The 13205-nt window shown below is 45.0% G+C and overlaps 1 protein-coding gene across 1 annotated transcript in view; it reads right to left on the minus strand.

Moving 5' to 3' along the window:
* Positions 1 to 435: 435 nt before the first annotated feature.
* The window catches only part of EHHADH (enoyl-CoA hydratase and 3-hydroxyacyl CoA dehydrogenase), a gene marked incomplete at its 5' end in the record, with an annotated part of 44620 nt that continues 31850 nt past the window's right edge, over positions 436 to 13205 (minus strand). The window contains 2 exons of the mRNA XM_019503088.1: positions 436 to 2943; positions 12700 to 12964. Coding sequence (XP_019358633.1) covers positions 1673 to 2943; positions 12700 to 12964 — 1536 coding nt within the window. The remainder of the gene's footprint in view (positions 2944 to 12699; positions 12965 to 13205) is intronic.

Genomic DNA, 13205 nt, shown 5'->3' on the forward strand with positions numbered 1-13205 from the left:
ATACTCCAACCCTTAACACTTGTTTTCATGCATGTTATACCACTATTGCAGTGTTAAATTTTTTTTTTGAAAACAGTGCTTCGTTTTGGAACAACACTGCTCTTAGTTTTGAGACATAAATTCTTTTGAAAAGCTGTTGTAAACAGAGTTTCCTATCTTCCTACTGAGAGTCAATTTTTAGGGTAGAACTCATTCTAAGAAGACCTCAACATGTATTTCAGTTGAGGGGATTGTTTGCATGCTGTTTGTGGCCACCTCTGTTCAAGACATGTGGGTATAAAGTGTAAATGAATGTGTTACATTATGAAAACACAACACAGGCTCTGTATCACTAATTGCTCTTCCAACAGGAAATAGAGCTGCTACCACAGGACAAAGAAGTGACTGGAACATGTGGAGGCAAAAATGCTGACAGCTGCAGTAATACAATAACTGTGAGGACAGAAAGCAAGAATCATTTTATTACAATATCAATGAAATAGAAGGTTCGATTTACAAGATGGATTTCCCTGAAACAAGCAGCTGTGCATCCCAGACCCCCTTGGATCAACAGGAAGTCCTGACCCTGTGCAGCACTAAGCTCAAAAAGAAGCAAATGGGAATATTTCTCTTTGTGCTCTTTTGGCTACGTGTGGCCTGCCACCTTCCCTGCTCATAGCACTGCTCCTGCTCACAGAGCTCTGGAGCCCATTTATTTTCCAGTGAGTCCTTTGCCTGCCTGAACCACTGCTATGGGTCATATAAGGCATTTTATCCCATATATCAGAGCACACAGAACCCTCTGGCTAGGTCTTTTGGAGGCAGGAAAAATATTGCTGAGGAAGGGCAGATAAAAGAATCAGACGTGTAAAGGACAGAAGGCACTTCAGTCTGGGGGAAAGGACAGGAGGGCAGGGGACAGGCTCTGGGAGTAGAAAGCCAGAAGCCAAATGGCAGGCATTCACAAGTGAGTTACAATCAGGTACTTTTCTTCTTTGCAACTGCAAGTGTTTATTCCTGTTATTTTTGGGCTGGGGTAGGTGCCAGGTGCTGGCCCTCACTCTTACACTTGGTTTATATCTCCTCCTGCCCTCTTCCTTCATTAGAATTTACTGTCCCTTGCCTGTTCCCTGTAGGAGGGGGAGGTCCGTCCCCTTCCCAGGTGGCTCTCACCTGGAGCCACTTCCAAACTCTGGCAAGAAGGAGAGAGGACCTGCCATGGATGCAAGGCAGAGCTGGGTTGGATGCCTACAGGGAACGCTGACTGGCTCCATCTCCCCTAACCTGCTTGGAACTGCCTTGCTGGCTATCAAGGGCTGCTCCCTCCCTTGGCAAAAGGGAGAGGCCAGGCGGCTGGCAGTGAAAGATGTGCCTGTGGTCATATGAATGGAGTCAGTCAGGTGAAGTGAGACAGGCCCAGAGTGGCAGCACAAGTGGGCTACGGGGACTCCCAGCAGCATGATCAAGGACAGTGCATCATTACCATTGATTGGTGCATCTACTCTCTTCAATCTTAAACAATCCTAGGGGCTGAAATTACTCCATTGGCCTAAGCTACAGAAGGGGTAGTGACATTATTGGTGAGCCCACTGTGTCTTGCTTTTGATTGGAAAGAGATAGTGCCAGTTACAGTGCTGAGAAGTGCTTGTTGCCTGTACAGAGGCAACTGTAAGTCAAGTAGGCTATTGTACGGTCACAGCTTACTGCTGGGCTGTCTCACGTGGGACACCCACTCTCTCAGGGGAGGGCTTCCCAGGGCCACCAGCTTCTTCAGAAAGGGGCTGGGCTGAAGTTTGGGAATGTCAGGATGGGCCTCGGAATATTTCTGCAGCCTCGACAGGACATGGGGGAGCCCAACAGTAGAGGCATGGAACATAGGTCCACCCCTGTGCGTTGGCCACCCATAGCCATAGATATAGATTACATCAATGTCCTCTGGGGCAGATGCTATCCCATCCGCTAAGATCTGAAAGCCTTCATTGATGAGGGCATACAGACAGCGCTCCAGGATCTCCTCCTGGTCTACAAACCGGGCTTTAATACCATAGGTTTCTCTATACTCAGACAAGAAGTTGTACAGCCAGGGATCTGGATTAGCTGTCCTACCCCCAGGTTTCTCATACAGATACCAGCCCTTTCCTGCCTTCTGGCCATACCTTCCCTGCTCACACAAGAAATCAGGCAGGGGGCTATATCTCCTGCTCCCATGCTGGCGAGCAGGAGTTCCTGGAGCCAGTTTTGGTCCAGTCAGGCCTCGCCCCTTTCGAGATCTCCAGCCAACGTCAAGCCCAGCAAGATCTAACATTCGAAAAGGGCCCATATGAAAGCCAAATCCCTCTACAGCCTGGTCTACTTCTTCTGGCTTACAACCTTCCTCTAGAAGGAAAATTGCCTCTTCTACATAAGGAGCCATCATTCTGTTCCCAACAAACCCAAAGCAGTTCCCTACTAAGACCCCAACTTTGTTTAAGGTCTTGGCCAGACTCATGGCTGTGGCAATGGTGGTGGGGGATGTGTGATGACCGTGGATTACTTCCAGTAGCTTCATGACATGAGCAGGTGAGAAGAAGTGAGTGCCAATGACTTGGTGAGGACGGCTAGTGACTGCAGCAATTTCATCAATATCCAACGCTGAGGTATTAGTGCACAGGAAGGCCTCTGGCTTACAGATGGTTGACAGCTTCCGGAAGATCTCTTTCTTCAGTGCCATGTCCTCAAACACTGCCTCAATAACTAAGTCTACATCCCGCAATGCACCAAAGTCAAGAGTGAACTGGAGACGAGCAGGGTCACAGATGTCCTGGCTTTGGCCACTCTGCTGCATTTTTGAAGCCTCCCATTGCAGAAGAGATGTCACGGCTTCTCTTCCAACGTCCAGTTGTTTCTGGTCCTGCTCTAGGGCTACTACCGACATCTTGGCCTTTACCAGAGAAGTCACAATGCCTCGGCCCATTGTTCCCAGCCCTAGTGAAAAACACAACAGAGAAGTGGAGTCTGTAAGTGTTAGGAGTTATTAAACAGCTGCAAACAGTGGCTCCTTTGGTACTTCTGCTTTGGAAAGCAATTATCTGTGAATATTTAACGAGAGAGGCATAGATGAAAAATATTAATGGAACACTAGGGACAAGCAATGCAGATTCTGTCTGAGAGAGGAAGACGTAAAAGTCAGCAGCTGTCTGTCCAAGAGTGGAGAACAACAGTGGTATCTATCCTAAAGCACATGTTCCTCAGCGTCATTCATGTCCTCTCCCAGTCACATATTATACATGTGGGGGGTACCACAGTTTAGTAGCTGGAGCATGGAAGTAGAAGTCAAGAAACATGGGATTCTAGTCTCAGCTCTGCCACTGGTTTCCTGTCTGACCCTGGGCAAGAGGCCTGAGGCTGGCTCAGTTTCCATCTGCATACTGGGGTGTTAATCTTTATCTTTGTAACGTGCATGAGATCCTTGATGGGAAGTATTATGTGCAAGCCAGAGAAACACCAGGGGCCCAGTGAAACCTAGAACATGATCTTCCTGGTCCAGCATTAGACAGAGCTTCACACTCCTTGGCTGTTTGGTTTAGCAGTGCCCTTCTATCCCCCTACTCAGAGCCAGGCAATACCCAGGAAGGGACTGGGCAGCTTGAAGCTGGTCATGGGAGAGACAGCTTCTTGGGTTGTAGGTCTTGGTCTGTTCACAAGGTAAGTGGCTGCAGTTTGGCATTATTGATTGGGATAATTAATTTTAAGGGCTACCTGATTGTTTTTTTCAGAAAGGACTTGTTTGTACCAGTCCAGTTTCAGGTAAATACTTGGCCAATTCACAGAACTGCATCCCGCTGGACTCGAGGTGGTGCCCCTGCTGCCATTCTCAATGGAGAAGCCAAGAGTGGACTGAACTTGGAGACAGATCTACCATCTTCCCCTTCTCCCCACATTGTAGAGCCACTGCTCCCTCAGCAGGGTTAAGACAATGACCTGGCAGCTTGTGCTTATGCTCCCTTCTTCAGAGATGAACAGAGCTTGTGGGGCAAGATTCAGGGGGTGCAAAGGAAAGACCCTGAGAGGAATTCTGGCTGACTCTTTCCAAGGAGGTAGGGCTAGCACCCATGGACTCCTGTGCTCAAGGCCTATGCAGAAGTGCCAGGGAGCTGAGGATCACCTCCTCTTAATTGCTCCATTACCTCTGTGGTGTCTTCTCCCAGCCTGATGAACTATACAGTGCTGGACCCAGTCTGACCTCAGTCCAACACTTTTCAGGAGTCACTTTAAAAATAAAAGGACAACACAATGAAGGGGATGGATGTGTTCAAGTGGTTGCCAGGTAAGGTCCATCTCAAGTGCTTTCTTTTACTGTGATGTCATACAAACTCCCCAAAACCTGTCTGTAAGTGGGTTCACCATAGACAAAGCACTTCTCCATTGATAGGGCTGCAGGTGGGGATGCCCTAATAGTCAGCCATTTGCAGTAGAGTTAATGGAGATTGTATCTGAGAGTGCGAATTCACCAACTACCTCCACTCCCCCCTCTGTGGTATCTTCAAACACATTGTATGCACAGACATACGTGAGAGGGGAACGCACACAGGGGAAGCTAGATTAATTTAATCAGGCCATCTGCCTCTCTACCTAATGTCCATCTCCCTTTTCCTTTCACCTCTTTTTTCATATGCATGCTGTGTTGAGTTCCTCAGCTCCCATTCCACACTACACCTTCCACCTCTTGCACTCCACTAAATAATCCCTCGCTATAGTCTCCAGTGACCCCTTCCTAATGAACCCTCATCCTCCTTGCCCTCTCAGCGGTCTTCAGTGCTCTCTATGGTGGATCCTCTTCCTGAAAGCTTGTCCTCCCTTGGCTTCCATGCCTCTCGCCTCTCCTGGTTCTCTTACTTCTCTAACTACCGCTTCGGTATATCCTTCAGAGGATCCTCCTCACCTAGACTTGAATGTGTTCTACCAGGCTCGGACTGTGGCTCCCTTCCCCTATCCCTTCACCCAGAGCAAAAATGCTTCTCATTCTCAACTATGAAGGTCAGCTATCATCTCTGTACAGAAGACCCACAGATCTACCTCTCTAATCCAGACCCATCTCCTGTCTACACTAAAATCTCAGCCTGTTGCCTTTAACATCTCTTAATGGATGCCCAACTATCAGCTCAAGCTCAGCAGTGCTAAACCCAAGCTCTTAAGCTTCCCCATTTCCCCTTTCTTAATCACTAGGAACACCATCACCTTGCCAGTCACTCATGCCCATCAGCTGGGCACTATCTTCAGCTTTGCCTCTACATCCTCACAACCAGGCTGTTTCTAACTCTTGCAGGTCCTTTCTGTGTAATAACTCTAACACATGGTGTTATTCACCAACATAGCTAAAACATCTGTCCAGGTTCTTAAACTCCCCCATCTATTATTGCAACATCTTATTCCCTCAGCTTCACAGATCCAGTCTTGCTCCACTTTCATCCACCCAGGAGGCTGCCACTGAAGATCATTCCTCTAGCTGGGTTTTTGGTTGTAGCCGTGTTGATCTAAGGACATAGGTAGGCAAGGTTCTTTGAGTAGATGCAATATCTTTTATTAGACCATCTGAGTAGTCAGAAAAAAGTTCTTGGCAAGCTTTTGGGCTCGGTCACCCTTCTGTAGACCAGCAGAGACTCCCTTTGCCTAAAGAAGGGTGACTGCACCCAAAAGCTTGCCAAGAACTTTCTTCCAACTACTCAGTTGGTCTAATAAAAGATATTGCATCTACTCAAAGATTCCTTTAGCTGTGATTCTGACCACATCACCCCTCTCTGCATCCCTCCACTAGCTCCTCGTTCACTATCACAGCAAATATAAATGGCTCAACTCCATCATCCAAGCCATTCACATGATATTCCCTCCTACTATCATCCCCTGCTCAGTACCAAAATGTCACCTCCTACCTCCAGCTGGCCAATGATGCCAGCATCTCTCACCCACTTGTTACATTTTTAAAGTCACTTTTTATGTGTTCTGTCACGCTTAAGGAAAGGTCCCCCAAACAGCTCAAAGCTCATTATCCACTTCCAAAGCTCTCCTTTACACTACCCGTTGTGGTGATGCCTATCAGTGCTGAATTGCGCTGATCAGTGCCATCTCACTGTTTCCGTGTACCCCCCCCCAGTCTGTCTGTATCCACTCAGTGTCTTTTCCTTTTACTTAAATTCCAAGCTCATTGTAGAGGGGACTATCTTTTTTCCTTGGTTCATATGGTGCCTTGCACAGTCAAGTCCTGGCCTATGGCCAGGGGCTGCTACGCATAATGGCCATGACAATAGCAACAACAAAAACAACAATACCAACAAAATCACACAGAAAAAAAGCTGGCACAGTTTAAAAAGCTTTAAAAAAGCAGTCCTGGGAAGCATAGGTCGACTCTGAATCCAAACACAATTAATACCTGAATAAAGCCATAACTAGATAAGAACAGGTCTGCAGTAATTCTATAAAATGATTTTTTTTTCAAATCCAAAGTCCAGCTGATCAGGTTTACGAATGAAAGTCAGTCAGCCAAACAAAGACACGCAAACCATGGGGATTAAAAAATTAATCTAAAGCAGCTTCATAGAGAATAACTGAAATTATGTCATCAGTCAAACAAGCTCAAGTCCCAATAACACAGGTCAAACAAGGTGGTGCGTTTTCCCCAGAAGCAGAAGATCGGTGACTTAGCTCTCATTGTGTGTTGCCTGCATGCTCACGTGCTATACAGAACACTTCCTATTTTAACAACAAGAACGTTTTTGCAAATGGTTCGGTCTCCCAGCTGTTTACTCCAAGGCAGCTGTTTGACTGTGGACCTTTGATTGGTGTCTGACACCAAACTTTTCTTACATAAGCCCCTCTAGCATATAAGATCTCCAACAGCATAATCAGCAAGTGCTCCTAGAATTAAAAAAAACAACAACCCTGAAATGATTTGAAATGGCTCCAAGTTTCCTTCTGCCCATTCACATCTCCTGAATGCAAGCAAAGCAGAGCTGCCATGCCGCCTCCTGCCCCGCTCCCAGCTCGATCAGCTCTGTAGCCAGTAACTGGAGGCTTGGAGGTGCGTTTGGCACTGGGATTTCAGAGATTCTCTTTTCCCTTCCAGTGGTAAGCCATAAAGACCGCTGGCATTTGGAGATGATAGGAATGTCATGCACCACTCAAAGCACCCCGTCAAGGCATGGCATCCTCTGGCCCCCACTGCCAACTGTCATTCTGGGCCTGTGCGGTCACTCTCTTCTGTTATTCAGCTCCTCAGCTTAATCCCACGCCTTTTGGGGTAACACTGGGCTTTAATTTGGAAGCAGCAAGACTCAGGGTTTCTCTTCAGAGACCTCACAGCTGCACCAAAGACAAAACACACAACCCCTTTGTAACCGCTTCCACCCTGGGTCCAGGCTAGGTCCAGGCTAGAGTGATGGCAGAGCACATGCTTCCTTTTAACTCAAGACTTCCCAGTGACTGAGCTTTCCCAGCCTCTTTCTAAAGACAAGCTAAGTCCTTGGCAGGTGTATTGCCAAAAGGAATTACTTGCCTCAAGGTGCATCCACGAGGAATAATTCAGCTCTCCAGTTCCCATTTACTCCCCTGTCAGTGTTTACATGCCCTGTCACAGACTATCAAAGTTGTGGCACTTTGTCCTCTAGGACACAAGCCTACGGACAAGACCCGAGTTTGCCCAATTCAATTTTGACTCAGGATTGTGGGTTCCCAAGTCACTGTCTGATCCTTCGGTAACAGGTATGAAATTAGATTTACTAAGCAAGATGGTAAAGACCAGTAGGAGCCACTGAGTCTTTGCTGTCCTAGAGCTCCAGGATTCTCTTTTCTCTAGAACTGATCCATACAGCAAAGGGCAGACTGAGGAAAAAGAGGACTTCCAGTGACACCCTGATTAGATCTGCTTTGGCTGGTGATCCTGGGGAAGAGTGTACCAGAGTGGAAGAAAGGCAGGGATTCCTTAAGATGTGAAGGGCATCAAGGAGCATGGGGAAAAATAACTTTACTTGGAGGGGGTAAATGACAGCAAACTCAGCTCAGATGACAGAGGCCATAGGGGCCTCAGAGCAAGAAAGTGTCAGAGCCATAGGGGCCAACAAGGAAACAGTCTGCAGTCTATTGCCTCCTTTAACTAGAAGTATATTTGCACTTCCCCAGCAGTGATGTGCTACAGAATTCAGGTCTGTTTTCTTATTTCCTCTGAGTCATTTTGATTTATAACAAATCAAGGTTTCATCTTCCAGACTGGGGGCTATTTTCAGAGCTGTCCTGGCATCTTTCACACCCAAGGCAGCACCATCAGCAGCAGACGGAAGCATGCTTCAGAAGTACAAACAGTGTATCAGATCGTTCCCCTTTCAACTCTTTGTCAGCAAATAAAGATTTGTCATACAAATAAAAACCTCTCTTCTCTCCATTTCATTGTGGAGTAAATATCAATGTGACAAATCCACTTGCTGGAGAGCTGAGCAAATAGTGATTATCAATGCTTGATGATCAGTCCCACAAGATATTTAGATTGTGAAAAATAATGATTCATTTTAATACCTAATTTATGACATTGTGAGCTCAAAGCATAGATGTAGTGACATTATTTATATATATGAGAGAGAGAGCGAGCGAGCTACCTATATATCATAGAAATGTGAATTGGGATGAATAGGCACAGAATTATAAGTCAAATTCAAAGCTAAATTCAAGAGTTCTTTGATTCCCAGATTAGCAGGAGTCCATTTGAATCTACACTAAATTCAAGTACTGGAGAAACAATATGTATCTTAAGAATACTATGTGAAAGACTTCTGGAAATGCAGAGGTTCTATCTGTGCTTTATGGACTGTGAAAATGTTTCCGACAAAGTCCAGCATGAACAGGTGATACAATGCTTAAATGAATGCAGTAAAGACAAACAAGATCTGCAGTTGATGCAGAATCTTCACTGAGACCAAAAAGCAACCATTTGTACTGGAAGCAAGAACTCAGAAACATGCAGCTTCAATAAAAATGCCTGACAGGGACATGTTCTTTCATCAAGGCTGTTACACATCTACTCTTGGAGCACCATCAAGGACAGCTTGAAAGATAACCAGGCATGCAGGTGAACACGACAAATACAAATAACATCAGATATGCTGACAACTTGGTGTACACAGAGAGCATCCTCTAAAATAGAGCTGCCACATCCTGTCAATGTGGTCAAAGAGCCCAGCACATAATCCTAAATAAAAATAAATAAATGCCCAAAATAAATGCACACCAGGCAAGCAAGATAAATGATCCAACACATCCAATAAATGTTGATGGTTGTCAGTAGAGCAAGCTGACAGAAACAAGGGCAGAAAGTGGAAGCTGGAGGGGGGAAAGGGAGGCCAGAGACCTTGGTTCCTACAACAGGAATGATGGTGGAATGTGGTGGCCAGGGGAGAGCCGAGGGGCCACATGTTATCTCCTCATGGGCTGGATGCAGCCTGGGTGCCACCAACTGGGTAGTCCTGGTCTACGCAATACTTAAATCAAAGCCTGAATTCAGCAGGCAAAATCTACATCTAATTTCAGAAAGTGCTATGCTGCCATTAAAGTTAAGATTAAGATTTTTTAATACAACTGAAGTGCTATGTATGTATGGTCAATACTCATTCAAAGGTGTGAGTGCTGGACTCTCAAGATGGACACAAAGTCTTTTCAAGGCTCCTATATTCTGCTGTTAGAGGAATACCAGTACAGGTTTCCCTCGCTTTATGCTGTACATGCATTCCTGGAAAACTGTGCATAACTTGAATTTGCATAAAGGGAACCTACTTTACAATGTAACAAATAGGGACACTGTACTGACCCCAGACCCATTTCTACGACTTTTACAAGACAATTTTGGTACTCTCCAACAGCAGACAGTACACACAAGCACAGGACACTATCATAATGGGGGAAGTACAGAAACACGTGTCACAGACAATGAGCAAGGAGCACAGATCCACACAGGAGACTATAGTTTGGTGTGTCACACCCACAATGCACTGCACAAAGCAGCTGACTGCAGGCTTCCACCACACTGATCACATAAGAGTGAATTTACCTCGTATATAACAAATTTTTGGTATAAAAAGGGTCATCACCTAAGACTGAATATCCACATACAAACCCCACATAAAGCGAGGAAAACCTGTGTATTGAAAAGCAGCAACACTGAGAGAATGCAAAAGGGTGAGACATTAAAAAGGACAAAAGCCTTGTTCCATCCATAATTTTCTATGATTCTATGATGGTGGCTTGGGAACTTAACTATATCAAAATCCAGGCAAAAATGCAGTTGTATAGACATATCATACTACAGTGTCAGAGAGGCTCCATGCTGCCATGAATCTTACAGAGATCAGATAGACAGAAAACCACACAGAGGAAGGAGAAGAACAAGATGACACAATGGACAAGAATGCAGAGAAAAACAGAAGCTGTGACCATGGTATGGGACCAAAAGAGGTGGAAGATGTTGCTCAAGAACCTCCAAAATGGAGAGGTCATCCAAATGAGTGAAATGTAAGCTCATTTTTCTAGAAACACAGAATGTAAATCTCATGCTGAGATACTTTCCTGGGAAGCAATGAATGAATACGACCTGGAAGTCATGGTGGGTAAGCAGCTGTTTAAACAGGTCATCACAGAGTAGGAGTGAGGAGGTTAGGTGTACCCGTCTCAGGTACTGGTGCAACTGCTACTGGAAAGATGTCTAAGAAATACACTGAAAAATTGGAGCAGGTAAAGAGAAGAGCCATGAGAAAGATGAAAGGATTGGAGATCTTGCCCTGGAGTGCGACTCAACCATTTAACCTATGTAGCTTATCACAGAAATGGTTTTGGGGTGATTTTAGCACAGTCTAAAGAGGTGAAGAATGTAAGTTTGTTAATAGAGGCCTCTTTAGCCTAGCAGACATAGGCCTACCAAAATCTGGGGGCTGGAAGGTCAAGGTGGACCAATTCAGATGAGAAATCAGGTGCAAAAGTTTAGTAGTGATGGTAACTAACCACAGGGACAACTTACCAAGACTTGTGGCAGCTCCTTCTTCAGTGAAAGCTTTTACACTTAGATTGGATTTTTTTTTAAAAGATATGGTCTAGTTTAAATACAGCAACTGAACTTGGAGTAGCCCCATTATATGATCAAAATAGCTCCCTCTGCCTATCAGATCTAGGAATTTCCATAGGAGACTGGGTCTCATTTATCTTTGTGGGATTTCTCTCTCAACCAGCAGAGAACTCTAGGTCTAGGTAGTGCTTCCTGTCACCCATTCCTTCCTTCAAAATCATAAAATTAAACCTTTCTGACAAATTGTGTGCGATAAGACAAGCAATATTTATAGGCAGCCAATCCTTGCTCAGCAGTCACTCACATGATAAATGGTATATTCTGCTGTTTTCCATAAATGACATAATACCCTTGGAGGCCTTGTGCCAATTAAACACAAGCTTGTTGGTAGAGTCAAGTTAAAAAATAATTACTTAAGTTCAGGGGCTAGATTACATGGTAGAGAAAGAAGCTACTGTATACCATAAGCAGACAGCATAAAACCAGTGGTGACCAATAGCTTATTACACATCTAACCAGTGTGTGGAGTGCAGCAAATCAAGGGGCAATAGGGGTAGATATTTTTTAGAAATCTAAGCAGTGCATCCAAAAGGTTTTATTTTAATTGCTCTTATAACAACTGAAAGAAGACACTAGCTTCCAGGGGTGCAAAGTGGCAAGTGTGAATTGCAATGAGATTAAATCTTAAAATGCAGCTGTCAAAACATGTTTTGTATTACTATATCTCTGACTGACTGTTTATATGCATGCACTGACATAAAAACGAAACTAGAGGGAGGAGAATTTTATACAAATCTATTCAAAATATGGAATTAACTCAGTACAATGCTATTTTAGAAAGAAATAACCCACTTATAAAACAGAGGTGAAGCCATAATTGAACTGATAGGAGTTTATACACTCTCTGAGTAGGACTATGACAAAAATAACCCAGCAGTATGCAATGAGTTCTAGCCTCATTTATTTGCCAAGAGAGGTAACAGCAGCTAGTATCAACTATGTGGATAACCTTTACTTCATAAAATATAGATATGGGGTGCTTTGTCTTGGGTGCTAGAAGAACTTTACCTACAGGAGCACAGGTATGTATAGCGGATCCATGAAAAGGAAATTTAGGTTGGAGATTAGGAAAAACTTTTTAACTAGGAGTTGGAACAAGCACTGGAACAGGCTACCTAAAGAAGTCATGGAATCTCCATCCCTGGCAAACTTCAAGAGCAGGTTTGACAGACCCTTGGCTGGGATGGTTTAGCCAAGGATAATCCTACCAGGGGGCTGGACCATATGACCTCATGAGGTCCCTTCCAGCTGTACTTTCCTTTGATCCTAAGATTTTAAGAGATGCCTGTGAGGACTTTAAGTCTGGCCTTTTTCCATCAAGGCTAAAGTCTTAGTGGAAGGAATCCTCTGAAAAGAGTCATGAATAAAGTAAGGGGGAAGTCAGGCAGTTAAGCAACTCCAAAGAAGCTCAAAGAAAATTGTTCAAACTCTGGTTTTAGGGAGCTGCAATAGACCCAGGGTCCCTGCAATTATTATATCACGTCCTTTTCACCTCAGGCAGCTACAATTTTTCTGTTCTCTTTAATACTGGAAGTTAACTCGGGCACAGGAAGCGGGCAAGCAGAGTGGCGCTCACACCTCCTTACCTATCACAGCTGCTTTCCGGATGGGTTGAGCTGAAGCAGTTTTCCAGGAAGTTCCAGATGGCGTTGTCCATTTCTCTACTGCTCTCTCTGCAAAGAAAGCATACTGCTGTGCTTTGGCTTGGCCTGATCCCAACAGGAACTTAAACAGCTCTCTCTCTTTCTCAACCCCCTCTGTAAAAGGCAGTTGCACAGCAGCCTTGATTGCCTGGATGCACATCTCTGGAGAAAGACGCCCACGAGCTTTTCTTTTCACCTTCACAAGGGCCTCACTGAGAATGGCTTCCATATGTGGCAGATCTGGAATGGGTTTCAGGCTGATTTTCCGTGGTCCTAGTGGCTGACCTGCAGATTGAGAAACAGTTACAGACCTGGTAAAAAACTGCTAGGTCCCTGCCTCAAGACAGGTGTTTGCCCCTTCTGCTATGGAAAGGCAGTGTAGTCTCCTGTTCTCCTGACACGTAGTCTGGTGGATGAGGATTCCACATGGCACAGGAGAGCTATTTGTG

This window comes from Gavialis gangeticus, unplaced genomic scaffold (genome assembly GCF_001723915.1).
Source record: "Gavialis gangeticus isolate Ggan-Ray unplaced genomic scaffold, GavGan_comp1, whole genome shotgun sequence".
Lineage (NCBI taxonomy): Eukaryota > Metazoa > Chordata > Crocodylia > Gavialidae > Gavialis > Gavialis gangeticus.